This window comes from Chlorocebus sabaeus, chromosome 16 (assembly GCF_047675955.1).
Source record: "Chlorocebus sabaeus isolate Y175 chromosome 16, mChlSab1.0.hap1, whole genome shotgun sequence".
In the NCBI taxonomy this organism is placed as follows: Eukaryota; Metazoa; Chordata; class Mammalia; order Primates; family Cercopithecidae; genus Chlorocebus; species Chlorocebus sabaeus.
The window spans coordinates 67,575,577-67,591,091 of NC_132919.1; the positions used below are offsets into that span (position 1 = coordinate 67,575,577).

The 15,515-nt window shown below is 60.2% G+C and overlaps 1 protein-coding gene across 5 annotated transcripts; it reads left to right on the forward strand.

The window, feature by feature from the left end:
• The first annotated feature begins 773 nt into the window (after positions 1–773).
• UBTF (upstream binding transcription factor) lies at positions 774–15,456 on the forward strand. Of its 5 annotated transcripts, none has more exons than XM_008012432.3 (21): positions 774–877; positions 3,781–3,905; positions 5,371–5,546; positions 6,104–6,187; positions 6,289–6,444; positions 8,819–8,883; positions 9,162–9,282; positions 9,645–9,755; positions 10,091–10,224; positions 10,350–10,491; positions 10,766–10,807; positions 10,900–11,013; positions 11,104–11,259; positions 11,588–11,743; positions 11,825–11,935; positions 12,326–12,414; positions 12,508–12,697; positions 14,131–14,178; positions 14,274–14,345; positions 14,447–14,590; positions 14,679–15,456. In XM_008012432.3, exons 2-21 carry the CDS (start codon positions 3,848–3,850, stop codon positions 14,802–14,804), a joined length of 2,295 nt encoding a protein of 764 aa, XP_008010623.1. In that variant the 5' UTR covers positions 774–877; positions 3,781–3,847; the 3' UTR covers positions 14,805–15,456. The 5 variants fall into 5 exon arrangements, with proteins under 5 accessions (XP_008010623.1, XP_008010626.1, XP_072861339.1 ...); XM_073005238.1 differs by lacking the exon at positions 774–877 and adding an exon at positions 1,235–1,342; XM_008012431.3 differs by lacking the exon at positions 774–877 and adding an exon at positions 2,525–2,632.
• Positions 15,457–15,515: the final 59 nt, after the last annotated feature.

Consider the following 15,515-nt stretch of genomic DNA (forward strand, 5'->3'; position numbering starts at 1 on the left):
CTCCCACGCCCCGACCCCAGAAGATCCCTCGCGCAAACCCACTGGGATTTTGCTCTTTCCCCTACCCCCGCCCAGTGACCGACGCCGGGGTAGGAAGGATAGCTGCTGCTTCTTGAAAAATCCCCGCAACTCCCACCCTGACACCCCTCACTACGACCCAGGGGGAGAACTTTTTGCTCGGACTCCTCGGATCCTAAACCCAGCGAAGAGGGGGACATTGATAAGCTCGTCCTTTTAAAACCCGGAAGGCCCTCGCGGAGCGTGGAGATCGGATAAGGCGGGGTGCTCCCTCGGTTTTCCGATGTGTTGCAAATCTAAGAGCTTCTTTCTCGCTTTTTTTTTTTCCCTGTAACTACCCCCCCTCCCTTTTGCTTCAGGGTTGCAAAAGCAAAGAGCAATAAAAAAAAAAAAAAAAAAAAAAAAAAAAAAAAAAAAACCGCGCACACACTCAGACACACACCAGTGGCGACAGGGGAGAGTTGGAAAGACGCAGGAGAGAAGCAGGAGGCAGGAGGCAGCGGGGATGGAGCAATGGGAGCGGGAAGCAGGCAGGTTTCCTTGCAAATCCCCCTCCGGCCTCACGCCGCCTCGCCGGCCCCGGCAGGGGAGCGAGGACGCCGGCGAACAGATGGAGGAGTGGAGCTCGCTCTAGGCAGCTGGGCTTGGCCGGAGAATGGAGGAGCCACCAAGCGACCGGCTGATTGGAAGAGAAACGCAGAGCGATGGAGGCGGGGGTAGGAGGACGATTTCTCTGCGGGGACTGGCGGCGGCGTACACGCCCGGGTCGGGCGCTGCAGAGCTTGGCTGGCTTTCAACCCGCGCTCGCCGGCTCCAGCCCCGCGCGCCCCCACCCCTAGCCCTCCCGGCGGCTCCGCAGGTGAGTGCGAGCTGCGGGCAGAAAGATCCAAAAGTCTCAACACGCCCGCCCTGCAAAAAAGGAAAAAAGAAAAAAAGGAAGAAAACCATTTTACTTTAAAAAAAATTTTTTTGTGTGCAACCCCTAAAGCAGTGGGAGGGAAGGGGTGAGGCTGAGCCGCCCGGAGGAGGCGGAGGGGCCAGGCGAGGCCGGGGCGGCCCGGGAGGCGGCGGCGCCGAGGCGGCTCTGACGGGCAAGCGCTCGGAGCGGCGCTGCGCTGCGCCGAGGCGGGCGGGCGGGCGGGCGGAGCGGGGCGGGCGGAGCGCGGCGCGTGGGGCTCGCCATTAGCCGTCGCTCCGCTTCGCCATCTCGGGCTTTGTCTGGCGACTCGCTGCCCCGGCGTCGGCTGCAGCGGAGCTGCGGCTCGGCTGTTCCGCCCGCCGTGCTCCCAGGTGCCCCTGGCCTGCGCTCCCATCCACACGCTCGGTAAGTGAGCCCGGGCGCCGCGGATTTCGGGGGAGAGGGGTTGCTACGAGTGGCGGCGGCACCGATCTCCATGCGCCCGGGCAGGCCTGGGGAGCCATGCCGGGCTGGATTGAACCGGCTCCCACAGCGGCCCCTCCGCCGGAGCCCGTCGTTCCCTCGCCGTTTCCGGGGTGTAAAGAGCAACGGGGATTTTTTTTTTTTTTTTAATGCAGAGATTTTCGGTTTTGGGTTTTTTTTAAGTTTCCTATGTACCGTTCGGCAATGAGAGGACCGCGAGGTAGGCGCCGAAGCTGGACGCCGCGATCAGCGTGCGTGCGCCCCAAACCAGTGGCCACGCTCCGGGGGATGAGGGTGGGCGCGGACCGCTCGCTCCGGGAGGCGGGAGAGAGCTGGCCTGGAAGCCCCAGTCGGAGCTGGGAGGACTTGGGGGAGAGCTCCGGAGCAGGGCTGTGGGCGCCCCCCAAGCCTTCCTGGCCGCCGGGGGCCCCTCCGGGCACCCTCTCCGCGGCCGCGCCTCGGCCCTCCCTCCCGCGCCGGCAAAGCCTGCTAGTTCCCCCGCGAGTCTGGCGAGGTCGCTCTCGGCGCCCGCCCGCCCCGGCTCCGAGCCCCGCCGCCATCCGGGCGGCTGCGTGTCTCCCTGCCCCGGCCCCCCCCCTTCCCCGGCGGCGGCGGCAGCAGCAGCAGCAGCCGCCGCCGCCACCAGCACCAGCACCACCACCACCCCCCTCCCCTCCTTCCTTCCCTCCGCCTCGGCCGCCCGGGTCCCCCCAGCTCCCGCCCCTCCTCCCAGCTGCCCCCCGCGGAGCCCGCCCGGGCAGGCTGTGGGAGGGAGCGGAGCCGGCGAGGCGGGCGGGCTGGCGCTCGCTCCCCGGGGGTCGGTGTGCGCTCTACGGGGAAGGACGCGCTCGCTGCCCCGCTTCTCCCGCCCCCCCTCCCGCTCCTCCTCCTCCCTTCTCCCTCCTCCTCCCCGCTCCGGCGGCTGAGGCTGCGGCGGCGGCGGGGGGTGTGCGAGCTGAGGCCGGGGCCGGCGGCGGGCGGGCTGCCTGCAGGCGGAGGGCGCTGTGCTTTGTGCTTTTCGCCGCGAGGAGCAGCAGGCAGCAGCCACAGCCGCCGCCGCCGCCACAGCAGCAGCAGCCGCCGCCCCAGCGCCGCCGCCTCGCCCGGAGGAGGAGCCGCTGCCGCCGCGGGAGGGAGCTGCGGCTGTGCCCGGCCGAGCGGGGGAGGGCGCCGCCACTCAGAGCCGGGGAGGGAGCCGCCGGAGCGGGAAGCCCGGAGGCCGCGCTGCGCCGGGTAACCGAGGCGGCTGAGGACGCGCGCTGGGTTCGGGGCCGGACAGCAGGGAGCGAACCGCGGGGTGCGGTGGGCGCCCAGCAGGGACCCGGAGCGACCACCGAGCAGGGGACCGGGCGCGAGCAGACCAGGGCACTTGGGAGGACGCCGAGAGCCGGGGGAGGGGAAGGCAGGAAGCGAGGCCTGAGCCGAGCCACGGCCGCTGGCGGAGGAGCCCGCGCTTCTCGGATCCGGCAGGCGCAGTTCTCCCCGGCCGCCGGAGGGGGCGGCGGGGCCGGTGAGGGCTGCGCCCCCGCCTCCCGGCCGCCGTCCTCCCGCCCTCTCCTTGGCTCGGATCCCCGGAGGCCGGGGCGGGGGCGCCGGCGGGGCTGGGCCGCAGGCTCGGGGGAGGAGGCGGCGGTTCCCGCCGCGGTCGCGCCTCTGTGCCGGGCTCCTCCGTGCGCGTCGGGGTGGCTGGGTGGTGGCGGCGCCTCTGGCCGGGGTGGGTGGCTCGGGGGCGGGGGGCAGGCTAGGCCGCTTCTCTCCGGCTGCTCGCCCGCCTGTGCGGGCGGGGACGGCGAAGGGAGCCCGGGAGGGGGGAGCGGCGGGAATCCGGATCCGGTCCCCGGGGGCGGTGCGGCCGCTGCGCTCCGGGGCTGGCGGCGGCTGCGCTGCGTCCGGGTCCCCGCCGGGTTGCGGAGGCGGGGGGAACCGGCTGGGGGGAGGCGGGAGGAGGAGACTGGGGCGCGTGCCCGCTTCCGTGGCCGCGCGCGCCCTTTACCCGCCCTTCCTCTTCCCCCGCCCTCCAGCCTGGGGCCTCCCCGGGGCGGGCGCTCAGAGGAGGAGGAGTTTTTTTTTTTTTTTTTTTTTGGCTGGGGTTGGGGAAGGGGGGCGGAGGGCGGGCGCTCGCTGCACGCGGGAGCTGGAAGCAGGCCCTCGCGTGGGCAGGGGAGGGCGCGCGCTGCGGAGCCGGGCCGCAGGGGCTGGGGGAGGGGGGTCAGGAAGAAGAGGAGGGGCGTACTCTCCCTCCCAGAGACCCTTTAAGTCTGATAAGGTTATGGCTGGGTCTCTGAGAGCGTGGACCTGCCCACCTTTACTCTGGGCTGGGAGGGTTAGAAAGTCGTTCACTTCTCAGCCTTCCTGAGTGGGAACTTGTATGTCTTCCAAAGGGTGAGGTGGCTTTGACCCCGGGTTGCCCGGCCAGCACGACCGAGGAGGTGGCTGGACAGCTGGAGGATGAACGGAGAAGCCGACTGCCCCACAGACCTGGAAATGGCCGCCCCCAAAGGCCAAGGTAGGGGCATCCACTCCCAGCCCTCTGAAACTTAAACCCTCTTTGCCTCGTGGCTGTGGGGCACACTGCCTTCTTCAAGGGCTTTTCCAGTCTGCATACACTGAATTGGGGGAGAAAGTGCCTTGAGTACTTATGAATCAAGCATCTCCCACACTTGATTGGTTTGGCTGAATCCAAATTTTTTGGCCTGGAGTGGCTTACCTCCCCTCTCTCCCTGTCCCTCACACCCTGTGTTAGAGGAGGCCTGCCTTCTGGAGTTTGCATTCAGCCTTAAGTGTGTCCCAGCCCAGTGTCCTGGAATGGGAGGAATGATGACTGTAGAGGAAGGGTCAGGAAGCGGTTAGGGAAGGCTTCTCAGGCTTTTTAGGAAGACCATGAGGCTTTTGTAGAGGCAGGTGGAGAAGAGGGCTGTTGTGGTGGTTTGAGGCCCCAAGCCATGGGATATATGTACTCAACTAGATCTCTGCCTCATTCAGCAGTGATCCAGTCTGGATGGGGGTGGAGGGTAGGATGGAGCTGGGCAGCTGGCCATGCTTGTGGGACATTGAGGGGAGAGGGGATTATGGGTCCTTGTGGCCCATTCTGCAGAATCCCTGGCCCAGGTTATGAGATGCAAATGAAAATGGAGAGCCCTTTTGACTTCTGGCCTTGGGTGACTATTCTCCCAGCCCATCCACAGAGGCCTAGAGCTCTCTGGGGCTGCATTTCAGTGGCTGAAAATAACTGGTCCAGACCTGGTCTTGCTTCCCTGGGGAGTTGGGCTGACAAGACAGCTTGTAATTCTGGGGGTTCTCCCTGGATCAGGGCCCTGAGAGCTTTTGTGCACCTGCCTACTTTGCCTCAGAGTTGCCCCGCATCCTGCTTCTGTTTCTGTTTCTTTTTTCTTATTTGCCAGAAATTCTCCCTTGATCTGCCTTGAGGGGCTAGGGGATAGTGGGTATCTCTAACATTGGTTTCCAGCTGTGCAGGAGAGACATCTGCATGAATTTTCCTTACTGCCCACACCCCATCCTCAGTCCTTGCACATTTAGAATATCCACTCAGAACTTGAACTTGGCAGCACATTTAGATACATTGCCTCCTTGCTTCCCTCCTCTGACAAGCTATCTCATTTCCCACAAAGTCCTGAATCACTGTGCCTTCATTTCCACCCCTCTTCCCCTTACAGCAAATAGCTGCCTGTTGCAGCTTGGCACAGTAGAAATGATAATAGCTTTGAAGCAAGCCAGACTTGAGTTTGAGCCTGGCTTTCTAGGTATAGCATGGTCTGGACTGGAGTCCCTGCCCTCATCCAGTATGGCTACAGTTTCCTTAGGGCTGAGCCATATCTTGTCTCTGCCTTCAGATGGGAAGCAGCCAGGGGCTGGGATGCCCTAGGGAGGAAGAGTTGAGCACTCAAGAACTGGGGAACAGATTTGGGGGATAGCATGAGCCAGGCATGATGGCCTCTGTTACCCTTCACCAGACCGTTGGTCCCAGGAAGACATGCTGACTTTGCTGGAATGCATGAAGAACAACCTTCCATCCAACGACAGCTCCAAATTTAAAACCACCGAATCACATATGGACTGGGAAAAAGTTGCATTTAAGGACTTTTCTGGAGACATGTGCAAGCTCAAATGGGTGGAGATTTCTAACGAGGTAACTGATCCCCCCTTTCTGACACACACACACATACACATACAAACATTACCCCCTCCTCAGCCGTGGTAGGGGAAGTGAAACAGGCTGTAAACAGGAAGGAAAGAGACCAGGAGAGGCGTTCATGTGGTCGCCCGTTAGCTCTCTACCTGCCCCTTTGCATTTTGGGAGGTGGCACGGTTGACAGCACTGGCTTAAAGTTATGCCACTTTCTATCTGGGTGGTCTTGAGCCTAACAGCCTGAGCTGTGCTGAGATTGACAGAGGTGCTAACATGCTGAGATTGAAGGAGGTGCTGGCATGGACAACCAGGTTGAGGTCAGGTAGTCCCCTTGTTGCTGGCCTTTGGTGTGTACTGACTGCCTGGGCCCCTGTGGTAGGCATGGGCCAGTGGCTGGGTGTCAGGGTGCCTGCTTCATTTGGCTGTTGGCCTCTGCTCTTCTTTGGTAAATTTAGTCTAGTAAAGAGTAGAAGAGACCCGTTATAAGATGGGGGTATGCTACTGTGTGGCATTTTCCTTTTCCCAACTTCCCCTTCCTCCCGCCCCTCTTCTTCCAGGTGAGGAAGTTCCGTACATTGACAGAATTGATCCTCGATGCTCAGGAACATGTTAAAAATCCTTACAAAGGCAAAAAACTGAAGGTGAGTTACTAGGAGGAGGAGCATGAGGGGTAGGGGAGGAAAGATCCAAAGAACGGATGGTATTTGACCTCCATTGTGTCCTTGTTCCTTGTCCCTTCCAGAAACACCCAGACTTCCCAAAGAAGCCCCTGACCCCTTATTTCCGCTTCTTCATGGAGAAGCGGGCCAAGTATGCGAAACTCCACCCTGAGATGAGCAACCTGGACCTAACCAAGATTCTGTCCAAGAAATACAAGGAGCTTCCGGAGAAGAAGAAGGTGGGGGGAGGAGAGTTAAGGTGGGAGGAGGGGAGAGGCTGGGAGCAGCTGGTGTGGTGTGGGTCGGTTGGAGGTAGGCCTTGGAGAGACCTGGCATCAGGGACGAGGGTGAGTCAGCACAGCAGAGTAGGTCCTGGGCAGGCACACCTGATCGCCCCTTCCTCGGCCCACACGTGTTCAGGCACAGGCACCACCACAGATGCTCAGACAGCAGATGCTCAGACCAACCTTTCCCCCTACAGAAAACCCACAGCATTCTGTTTCATCAGCCTCTCTCCCCCATACACCCATCCTCACTGTTAGGCTGCGCAGCACTTTTTCACTCTCTATGACGTTTCTCGTCATGGTCTCATCTGATACTTGCGATGTCTTCATAAAGGTAACCCCAGGAAAAGGTTATCCCAGTTTTGTGGGCAAGGAACTGAGGTGCAGGAGGGTTAAGTGTCCCGGGTGACACAACTATTGATACTAGAGCAGGATTTAGCGCCCCAGAGTCCCAGTGAAGTGCTGTTACTGCCATGTCCACCTGTGAAGTGCACTTCCTTCTCCACACACACATGTTCACTTAAGGACACACATTGTCCCTCCTGGCCTCATACTGTTCCTTGCAGAGGTCGGGCACTGTCCCAGACCATCAAAGCATTAACCCTGGTTGGAGGGTTGCCCAAGCCTCCCAGGCAGGACTGCAGTCATGCACAGAGCTCAGGAGGTCCCTCCCAGAGAAAGGCAGCAAAACATTGGAGGAGCCCTGCAGATGGGACATGAGGAAGATGGGATGGGGACAGGGGACACAAGAGACACTGGACAAGGAGACAGAGCCAGGGATAGATGGGGAAGGGCAGCAGGAAAGACAAGGAGCACATCGGCTTGGAGAGGAAACAAAGCCATACACAGCCGGTTCTCAAAAGGTGGCACTAGCCGTCGCTATGCTATTAGTAGCCCTTTTTCCTGGTTGGCATACCCTGGCTGCAGACTGACATGCCCTTGGTGCTGTACCCAAAAAAGCCAGCTGTCTGCAACCACTGCCCAAGCAGAGCAGGGGTATGGATTGCTGGAACTGTTGTTGACTCTTTTGATAAGGATGTTGGACAGTTGACTGCACACACTCAAACACTCATGGGATGGGAGGGAGAGGCCAAGCTCTAGAGTCAGAGTCAGGGAAGGCCAGAAGAAACTGGTAGAGTGGATGAGGTGCTGTCCTGGGGGGCACAAGACTTGGGCCTGTTGTCCTGGCTCTGCCACTGAATCGCTGTGTATGGGGCCTTTGGTGAGTCATTTTACTTCTCTGGGCCTGGTCCTTACATGAGGTGAGCCAGGTCTGTGTGGTGTTCTCCAGCTCTGAAACTGTTTTGTCTGAGGAGGACTGAGATTGGGGAAGAGGAGGCTGAGCTCTGCTTCTGGTTTTCTGTGGGAACTATGGGAAAGGAGCGCTGCCTCTCTATGTCTGGTGCTTCTGTAAGAGGCGGGTTGGGCTCAATTGCCATGAGCTCCTGGCACCTGCCAGTGCCACTCTCGTGAGCCTGCGAGGACGAAAGAAGAGATGGACATTGCGTGGCGGCCAAGAGAGGAGGTTGATGAAGAGAAAGAGACACATTGGAAAGGAGGAACAAGAGGGAGACTTTGCAGAAGTGGGGAAAGATGCAGGGAGGGAGTGAGGTGAGGGTGGGAAGGCAGTGGGGAGGCCAAAAAGGGGGTGTTGAAGGGAAGGGAAGCCAAGTGGTGGGAGAGAATGAGTGGGCTGAGGGAGGGAGGGCTGGAGGGGACAGATAGCTGGGATCCTAGAGAAAGGGAAGAAGGTAATGGTGTCAGAAATGGGCGGGAAGGTGCAGGGCAGCTGGCTGTGACTTGTATTGGAAGAACTTACTCTGGGTTCCCCTCCACACAATCTCCCCTCATGCCTTGGAAATAGGACTCAGCCCAGCCCTGGCCCTATGTAGAGGCCACCTCCAAGGGGCCAGACCAATGTCAGCTGCCTCAGACAGTGAGAAGAGGGAGCAAGGCCTGCACCCGACTCCACTGTGAGAGTTCTGTGGTATTGGAGAAACGAGTGGGGGAGCCTCAGCGCTGCCACCGTGCACTGTGTGACCGTGGGTAATGCCATGGCCCCCTTCTGGGACTCTCGCTCAGAAGGAGAGAATAGGATATAGGATTCAGTGTCTGGGCAGCCCCTGCAGCTCCCACACCATCTGTGGTAGAAGCCAGCAGGTCTGCTCTGTGGTGAGTCCCACCGGGAGGCGGGCAGGGCGCCAGCCTCCACTCCCTGCATCACAGCATGTGAGGCAGAAGAGCCAGCGAGGAGGGGCCTGGGTAGCCTTCATAGCTCAGGGCAAGATACCCTTGGGTCCTGGGTGACCCTATCCCCTCCTCCCCCCAGATGAAATATATTCAGGACTTCCAGAGAGAGAAACAGGAGTTCGAGCGAAACCTGGCCCGATTCAGGTAAGGCAGTGGAGCCCAGAGGAGGGCTATGGGGAACTGGGGGCAGCAGAATAGGCTAACCCTGGCCAGAGCCTGGAGTTTGCCATCTCTGAGGCATGGAAGAGGATGGGTCACATGTGAGCCCTAGTGTGTCATGCTCAGGGGCAGGGTCAGGCAGGCAGCCACTGTCCCACTGAGCCCCAGCTGAAAGGCCCAGGAGGCTTGGTGGGTGGGGCAGCTAACTTGGGTCTGCCCTGGCAGCGTCCCCTGCTGATCCTTGCTCCCCATGTCCTGGCTAGGGAGGATCACCCCGACCTAATCCAGAATGCCAAGAAATCGGACATCCCAGAGAAGCCCAAAACCCCCCAGCAGCTGTGGTACACCCACGAGAAGAAGGTGTATCTCAAAGTGCGGCCAGATGTGAGTGTCCGGCCAAGGGCTGGGGGTAGAGGATGCACGGCGGTGGCCAGGGGGGAGCCGCACCAGGTCGGCCGGGCACGGTGCAGGGGAGCAGGAGAGGAGGCCCCTCCCCAGGGGTGGGCTGCATGGACAGGGCCCGGGCCAGCTGGCGTGCGAGCGAGCGTGTGCGTGCGTGCGTGTATGAGCCAGTCCCCTTGCACCCAGGCGGGATCGCCGCCTCTCGCCTTCCCCTCCTGGCCTGTGGGGGACACTGATGTGACCTCCCATGGCCTGAGGGGGCGGGGGCCTCTGTGCCCCCTTCCCCCCTCCCCCTCCCCCTGCCCCTGGCTGCCTGTGCGTGTCTGACGGCTTTTGGTTTGCAGGCCACTACGAAGGAGGTGAAGGACTCCCTGGGGAAGCAGTGGTCTCAGCTCTCGGACAAAAAGAGGCTGAAATGGATTCATAAGGCCCTGGAGCAGCGGAAGGAGTACGAGGTTAGGCTTCCGCTGCGCTCCTCCCTGTCCGGCTCTTCACGAGCCTCTGCCCTTCGACTCCGTGGCCACCACACTCTGCGGGAGGTGTCACTCCCCATCCTCTGTTGAGGGAGGGGCCTTCTGGGCCCCTCACCTCTGCCCCTACCTTCCCCACCCCCCACCCCTATGAGATCTCAGGCTAGGGCAGGGCAGGGCACCATGTCTCATGTGACACCATTGACGCACAGCCATCCCCAGCTTTGCTCCTGCCTGCCCTCCCCAGCGGCTCTCCCTGTGCCCCTGCCGCAGCTAACCCCACACCCCATTGCCCTCCATCCCCCCACCTGGCTCTGCAGGAGATCATGAGAGACTATATCCAGAAGCACCCAGAACTGAACATCAGTGAGGAGGGTATCACCAAGTCCACCCTCACCAAAGCTGAACGCCAGCTCAAGGACAAGTTTGATGGGCGACCCACTAAGCCACCTCCGTGAGTGCTGCCCTGGGGTGGGTGGGCGAGTGGGCAGCTGGGAAGTTGGGCTGGGCTCTACGGGTGAGGAGGCCTGCTGTCCTGCTGGCTCACGGGCTGCGCCTCTCTCCCCATGGCTCTGATAGGAACAGCTACTCGCTGTACTGCGCAGAGCTCATGGCCAACATGAAGGACGTGCCCAGCACGGAGCGCATGGTGCTGTGCAGCCAGCAGTGGAAGCTGCTGTCCCAGAAGGAGAAGGACGCCTATCACAAGAAGTGTGACCAGGTGAGCTGTGGCAGGGGCCACCCTGCCTTGGGGTTTTGAAGCATGAGGTCTGATCCCATCTTGGGCTAGTCAGTCCCTGGTGGCGTGTGCCTTGGGTACTTGCCTCCAATTCGGTGTGGGGCTGGGCTGGGCTTAGCAACTGAGCCCATCCAGGCAGGGAGTCCAGCCCACACCCAGGCTCTGGAGGCCCACTGAAGGTCACTGTCCTCCGAGTACTGCAGGGTCTCTGGTGACGCTGTCACCAGAATGATCCTGACTCCACTCACTTTCTCAGAAAAAGAAAGATTACGAGGTGGAGCTGCTCCGTTTCCTCGAGGTAAGTGTTCTTCCGGTAGGGCAGTGGGCAGAGAGGACTGGGGCTTGGCAGGCAGAGCCCTCGTGAGCCCTGTGCCCCTCTTTCCTCTCCAGAGCCTGCCTGAGGAGGAGCAGCAGCGGGTCCTGGGGGAGGAGAAGATGCTGAACATCAACAAGAAGCAGGCCACCAGCCCCGCCTCCAAGAAGCCAGCCCAGGAAGGGGGCAAGGTGGGCAGAGGGTGCGGCCGCGCAGGCGGGGGTGGGCAAGACTGGGCTTCCTGGCAGCACCACGGACCCCGACCCTCTGCACCTGGACAGGGCGGCTCCGAAAAGCCCAAGCGGCCCGTGTCGGCCATGTTCATCTTCTCGGAGGAGAAGCGGCGGCAGCTGCAGGAGGAGCGGCCTGAGCTCTCCGAGAGCGAGCTGACCCGCCTGCTGGCCCGAATGTGGAACGACCTGTCTGAGAAGAAGAAGGTCAGGCTGCCTGGCGGAGCGCCGTGCCCTCAGCGGGGCTGCCAGGGCCCCCTCCTCCCCTTGGCGGGCCGCGCCACCTCGCCCCTGGCCGCCTCAGCCAGCCTGAGCCACGCGGTGCCTGGGCTGGGACGTGGGGCCGGCGCCCAGCAGCCGGAAGGCGGGAAGCTGTCAGCTGAGCGCTGTGGGCCAGGCGGGGGCGAGCCCCAGGCGGGAGACATCTGCACCAGCCCACGCCTCTGCCTGCTGGCGGGTGCGCCTGAGCTGCTGCGCGGGGAGCGCGCGCCCCCTGGGGGTGGGTGGAAGGCTGACGCCCGGGCCATCCCCGCAGGCCAAGTACAAGGCCCGGGAGGCAGCGCTCAAGGCTCAGTCGGAGAGGAAGCCCGGCGGGGAGCGCGAGGAACGGGGCAAGCTGCCTGAGTCCCCCAAGAGAGCTGAGGAGATCTGGCAACAGAGTGTCATCGGCGACTACCTGGCCCGCTTCAAGGTGACGGGTGGGAAGAGGTAGTACTGCAGCCTCCAGCCCCGGGTGACCCCTCCCAGGGCTGATACCCTTATTGGTCCCCAGAATGACCGGGTGAAGGCCTTGAAAGCCATGGAAATGACCTGGAATAACATGGAAAAGAAGGAGAAACTGATGTGGATTAAGAAGGCAGCCGAAGACCAAAAGAGATACGAGGTAGGAATGGGGCTGGGGCCACCCCATTTGTTGAAAGCTCGAGCACTCCCCTTTGGGTGAGCCTCTCTGAGCAAGAAGGCCCAGTCTTGGTCTGTGACACTCAGCAAGCCTCAGCTTCCTTCTCTGAACCCCTGTCTCATCAGTAAGGTGGGGGTGACATTGTTAGCCTCCAGGCTGACTCGGGGGACACGAGCAGTTGTGAAAGCACTTGTAAACTGTGGTGCCTGCTACAGATGTGAGCTGTTAGGAGGTTGCTCACTAGCTCTACCTGTTTCTCCTCCTCCCCAGCACAGAAAAAGACAGCCCGCTAAGGTGCTGATGGCATGGGGCAGAAGGCAGCAGTATTTTGGGGGTGGGACTGGGGGGTGAGTGTGACCTTTCTCCCTCCAGAGAGAGCTGAGTGAGATGCGGGCACCTCCAGCTGCTACAAATTCTTCCAAGAAGATGAAATTCCAGGGAGAACCCAAGAAGCCTCCCATGTGAGCCTGGGGCCCTGGAGGTGGGGGAGGGTCAGGGCTGGAGGGCTGCTTTGTTGGGGTCCTGACCCTCCTTGTACCACCCCCACCTTCCAGGAACGGTTACCAGAAGTTCTCCCAGGAGCTGCTGTCCAATGGGGAGCTGAACCACCTGCCGCTGAAGGAGCGCATGGTGGAAATAGGCAGCCGCTGGCAGCGCATCTCCCAGAGCCAGAAGGAGCACTACAAAAAGCTGGCCGAGGAGCAGCAAAAGCAGTACAAGGTGCATCTGGACCTCTGGGTCAAGGTGAGAGTGCAAAAGGCCCTTGAAAGGAACAGGGAGGCATCAGACTAAGCCAGCACCAGCCCAGCCTGGCCCACCCACCCACTTGTGCTGGCTGGTCTCATTCATGATTTCATTCCATGCCCTTGCAGTCCTGCAGGATAACGGTTACTATCACCCTTTTATTTTTATATTTTGAGACAGAGTCTTGCTCTCTTGCCCAGGCTGGAGTACAGTGGTGTGATCTCGGCTCACTGCAACCTCCACCTCCCAGGTTCAAGCGATCCTCCTTCCACAGCTCCAGAGTCGCTGGGGCTACAGACATGCACCACACCACCACACCTGGCTAATTTTTGTATTTTTAGTAGAGATGGGGTTTCACCATATGTTGGGCAGGCTGGTCTTGAACTCCTGACCTCATGTGATCCGCCGACTTTGGCCTCCCAAAGCACTAGGATTACAGGCTTGAGCCACTGTCCCCAGCCACTATCACCCTTCTAAAAATAAGGAAACCAGGTTAAGTAACTTGTCCAAGGTCACACAGTAAGTTGAAGAATCCAAATCAGACTGCCTTTTCCTCCCCTATCTGGGACCATGGGACCTCTTCTAGACTGCTGGCCTTTGTGCTTCCCCTCTGTGCTTTGGGTGAGTAGTCAGATCTGAAAAGTGGAGGGAATCACCTGTGTCCTTCCCACTCACCAAGGCAGATTGGCCAAGGACCCAGGAAGATTGTGGGGATTTGCTGTTTCAGGAGCTTGGCGAGCCCCACGGCCTCATCAGTGGCTCAAGGGTTTGATGTTGGGGTGTGGTTGATGATGCCAGGCTGACTCATCACAGGGGCACTTCTTTGGAGTGAGGTAGACTCTGATAGGAGCTTCCATTTGTGTCGAGCAATAGGGTGAATGTGAAAACCAACAGTCTTAGTGGTTTATAGAAGGACTCTGGGCATCAGAAGCAGAAATACTAGAGCTTGGGCCAGTGCAGTGGCTCGCGCCTGTAATCCTAGCACTTTGGGAGCCCAGGGTGTGAAGGATCACTTGAGGCCAGGAGTTCAAGACCATCCTGGGCAACATAGTGAGACTGCTGTCTCTACAAAAAAGAATATAAGGTAGCATGGTGTGGTGGCACACACCTGTAGTCCCAGCTACTCTGGAGGCTGAGTTGGAAGGCTCACTTGAGCCTGAGAAGGCCAAGTCTGCAGTGAGCTGAGATTGTGCCACTGCACTCCAGCCTGGGTGACACAGGACACAGAGCAAGACCCTGTTTCAAAAAAAAATTGGAGCCGTGTTCTCAGATCACAGGGACTCTCTGCAGAGACCTAAAATCTAGGGAGCCTGGGAGGGATAAGATGGGGTGATGATATATAAATGCTCAGCCCACTGCCTAGCACTGGGCCAGCATGCTTAGTCAGCAGTAGTTGGCTATATTCCAACCCTTGCCACCTCTGTCTCCCCCAGAGCCTGTCTCCCCAGGACCGTGCAGCATATAAAGAATACATCTCCAACGTGAGTCTGGGAGCAGAGCAGCAGTGGGGTAGGGATGGGGGGATTCAGGGGTGTCTGGAACTCATGGCTGCCACCTTCGTGTCCCCATCCTGCAGAAACGTAAGAGCATGACCAAGCTGCGAGGCCCAAACCCCAAATCCAGCCGGACTACTCTGCAGTCCAAGTCGGTAAGGAGCCCCTCCCAGATGCAGGGGCGTGGGGCGGGTGAGACTGCCTGGAATGGCTGGGCAGAGACCAGAGACCACTGATGTGCCTCTGTCCCTCCAAGGAGTCCGAGGAGGATGATGAAGAGGATGAGGATGATGAGGATGAGGATGAAGAAGAGGAAGATGATGAGAATGGGGACTCCTCTGAAGATGGCGGTGACTCCTCCGAGTCCAGCAGCGAGGACGAGAGCGAGGATGGGGATGAGGTGGGGCAGACAGGGCACAGTGGGAGGGGAGGGGATTCCTGCCAGGATGGTCACCTGATGACTCTCCACATCCTTTCTCACCCCCCAGAATGAAGAGGATGATGAGGACGAAGATGATGACGAGGATGACGATGAGGATGAAGACAACGAGTCCGAGGGCAGCAGCTCCAGCTCCTCCTCCTCAGGGGACTCCTCAGACTCTGACTCCAACTGAGGCTCAGCCCCACCCCAGGGCAGCCAGGGAGAGCCCAGGAGCTCCCCTCCCCAACTGACCACCTTTGTTTCTCCCCCATGTTTTGTCCCCTGCCCCCCTGGCATCCCCCACTTTCTTTCTTTCTTTTTTAAAAAAAAAAAAAATACGGTGGGGGTAGGGGGCTGGAGGAGCCCAGGCCAGGACTCTGCAGCCTCAGAGACATCAGCCCTTGGGGGTCCTCCTCCAGGGACAGCAACTATCAGACTAAGCCAGCACCGGACCAGCCTGGCCCACCCCACCGACTTCTCTGCACTTGCAGTTCGGCATGGACAGTGTACCGGAGAGTGGGGGTGGGGGGGTCCCAAAGAGTTCGATGAGGCCCTCCACACCTGCGGCCCAATCCAAGGTGGGGTGGAAGCTTGGGGAAGACGCATTCCTTCCCAGAGGGGCCTGCCACCTGGACCCCTGCATTGGAACTGGAGGCAGGGAATGTGGGGAGAGGAGGGCTGGTGCCTTCGAGAAAACAGGCGCTGCCCTGGTGGCCCTCTCCCCTGCCCCCTGCAGGAAGGAGCTGCCTGGACCCATTCATGGGGGAGGGGGCAGAAGTGTTTTTTATATATGTGTATATATTTTTTTTTAAGCTCTGAGCTGTCAACGAGACGTTTCCTACCGATCTCGGCTGCCGTCTCTGTTGTCATTTCTGGGAGAGGGAGGGTTTAGGGGTAGGTTTGG

Excerpts from the sequence above, each read along its gene's own strand:
- UBTF (XM_008012432.3), top strand. The coding sequence starts at position 3,848 with ATGAACGGAGAAGCCGACTGCCCCACAGACCTGGAAATGGCCGCCCCC. Across the intron at positions 6,445-8,818 it reads AGCTTCCGGAGAAGAAGAAG|ATGAAATATATTCAGGACTT; the intron begins GTGGGGGGAGGA and ends TCCTCCCCCCAG. Across the intron at positions 14,179-14,273 it reads ATAAAGAATACATCTCCAAC|AAACGTAAGAGCATGACCAA; the intron begins GTGAGTCTGGGA and ends CCCATCCTGCAG.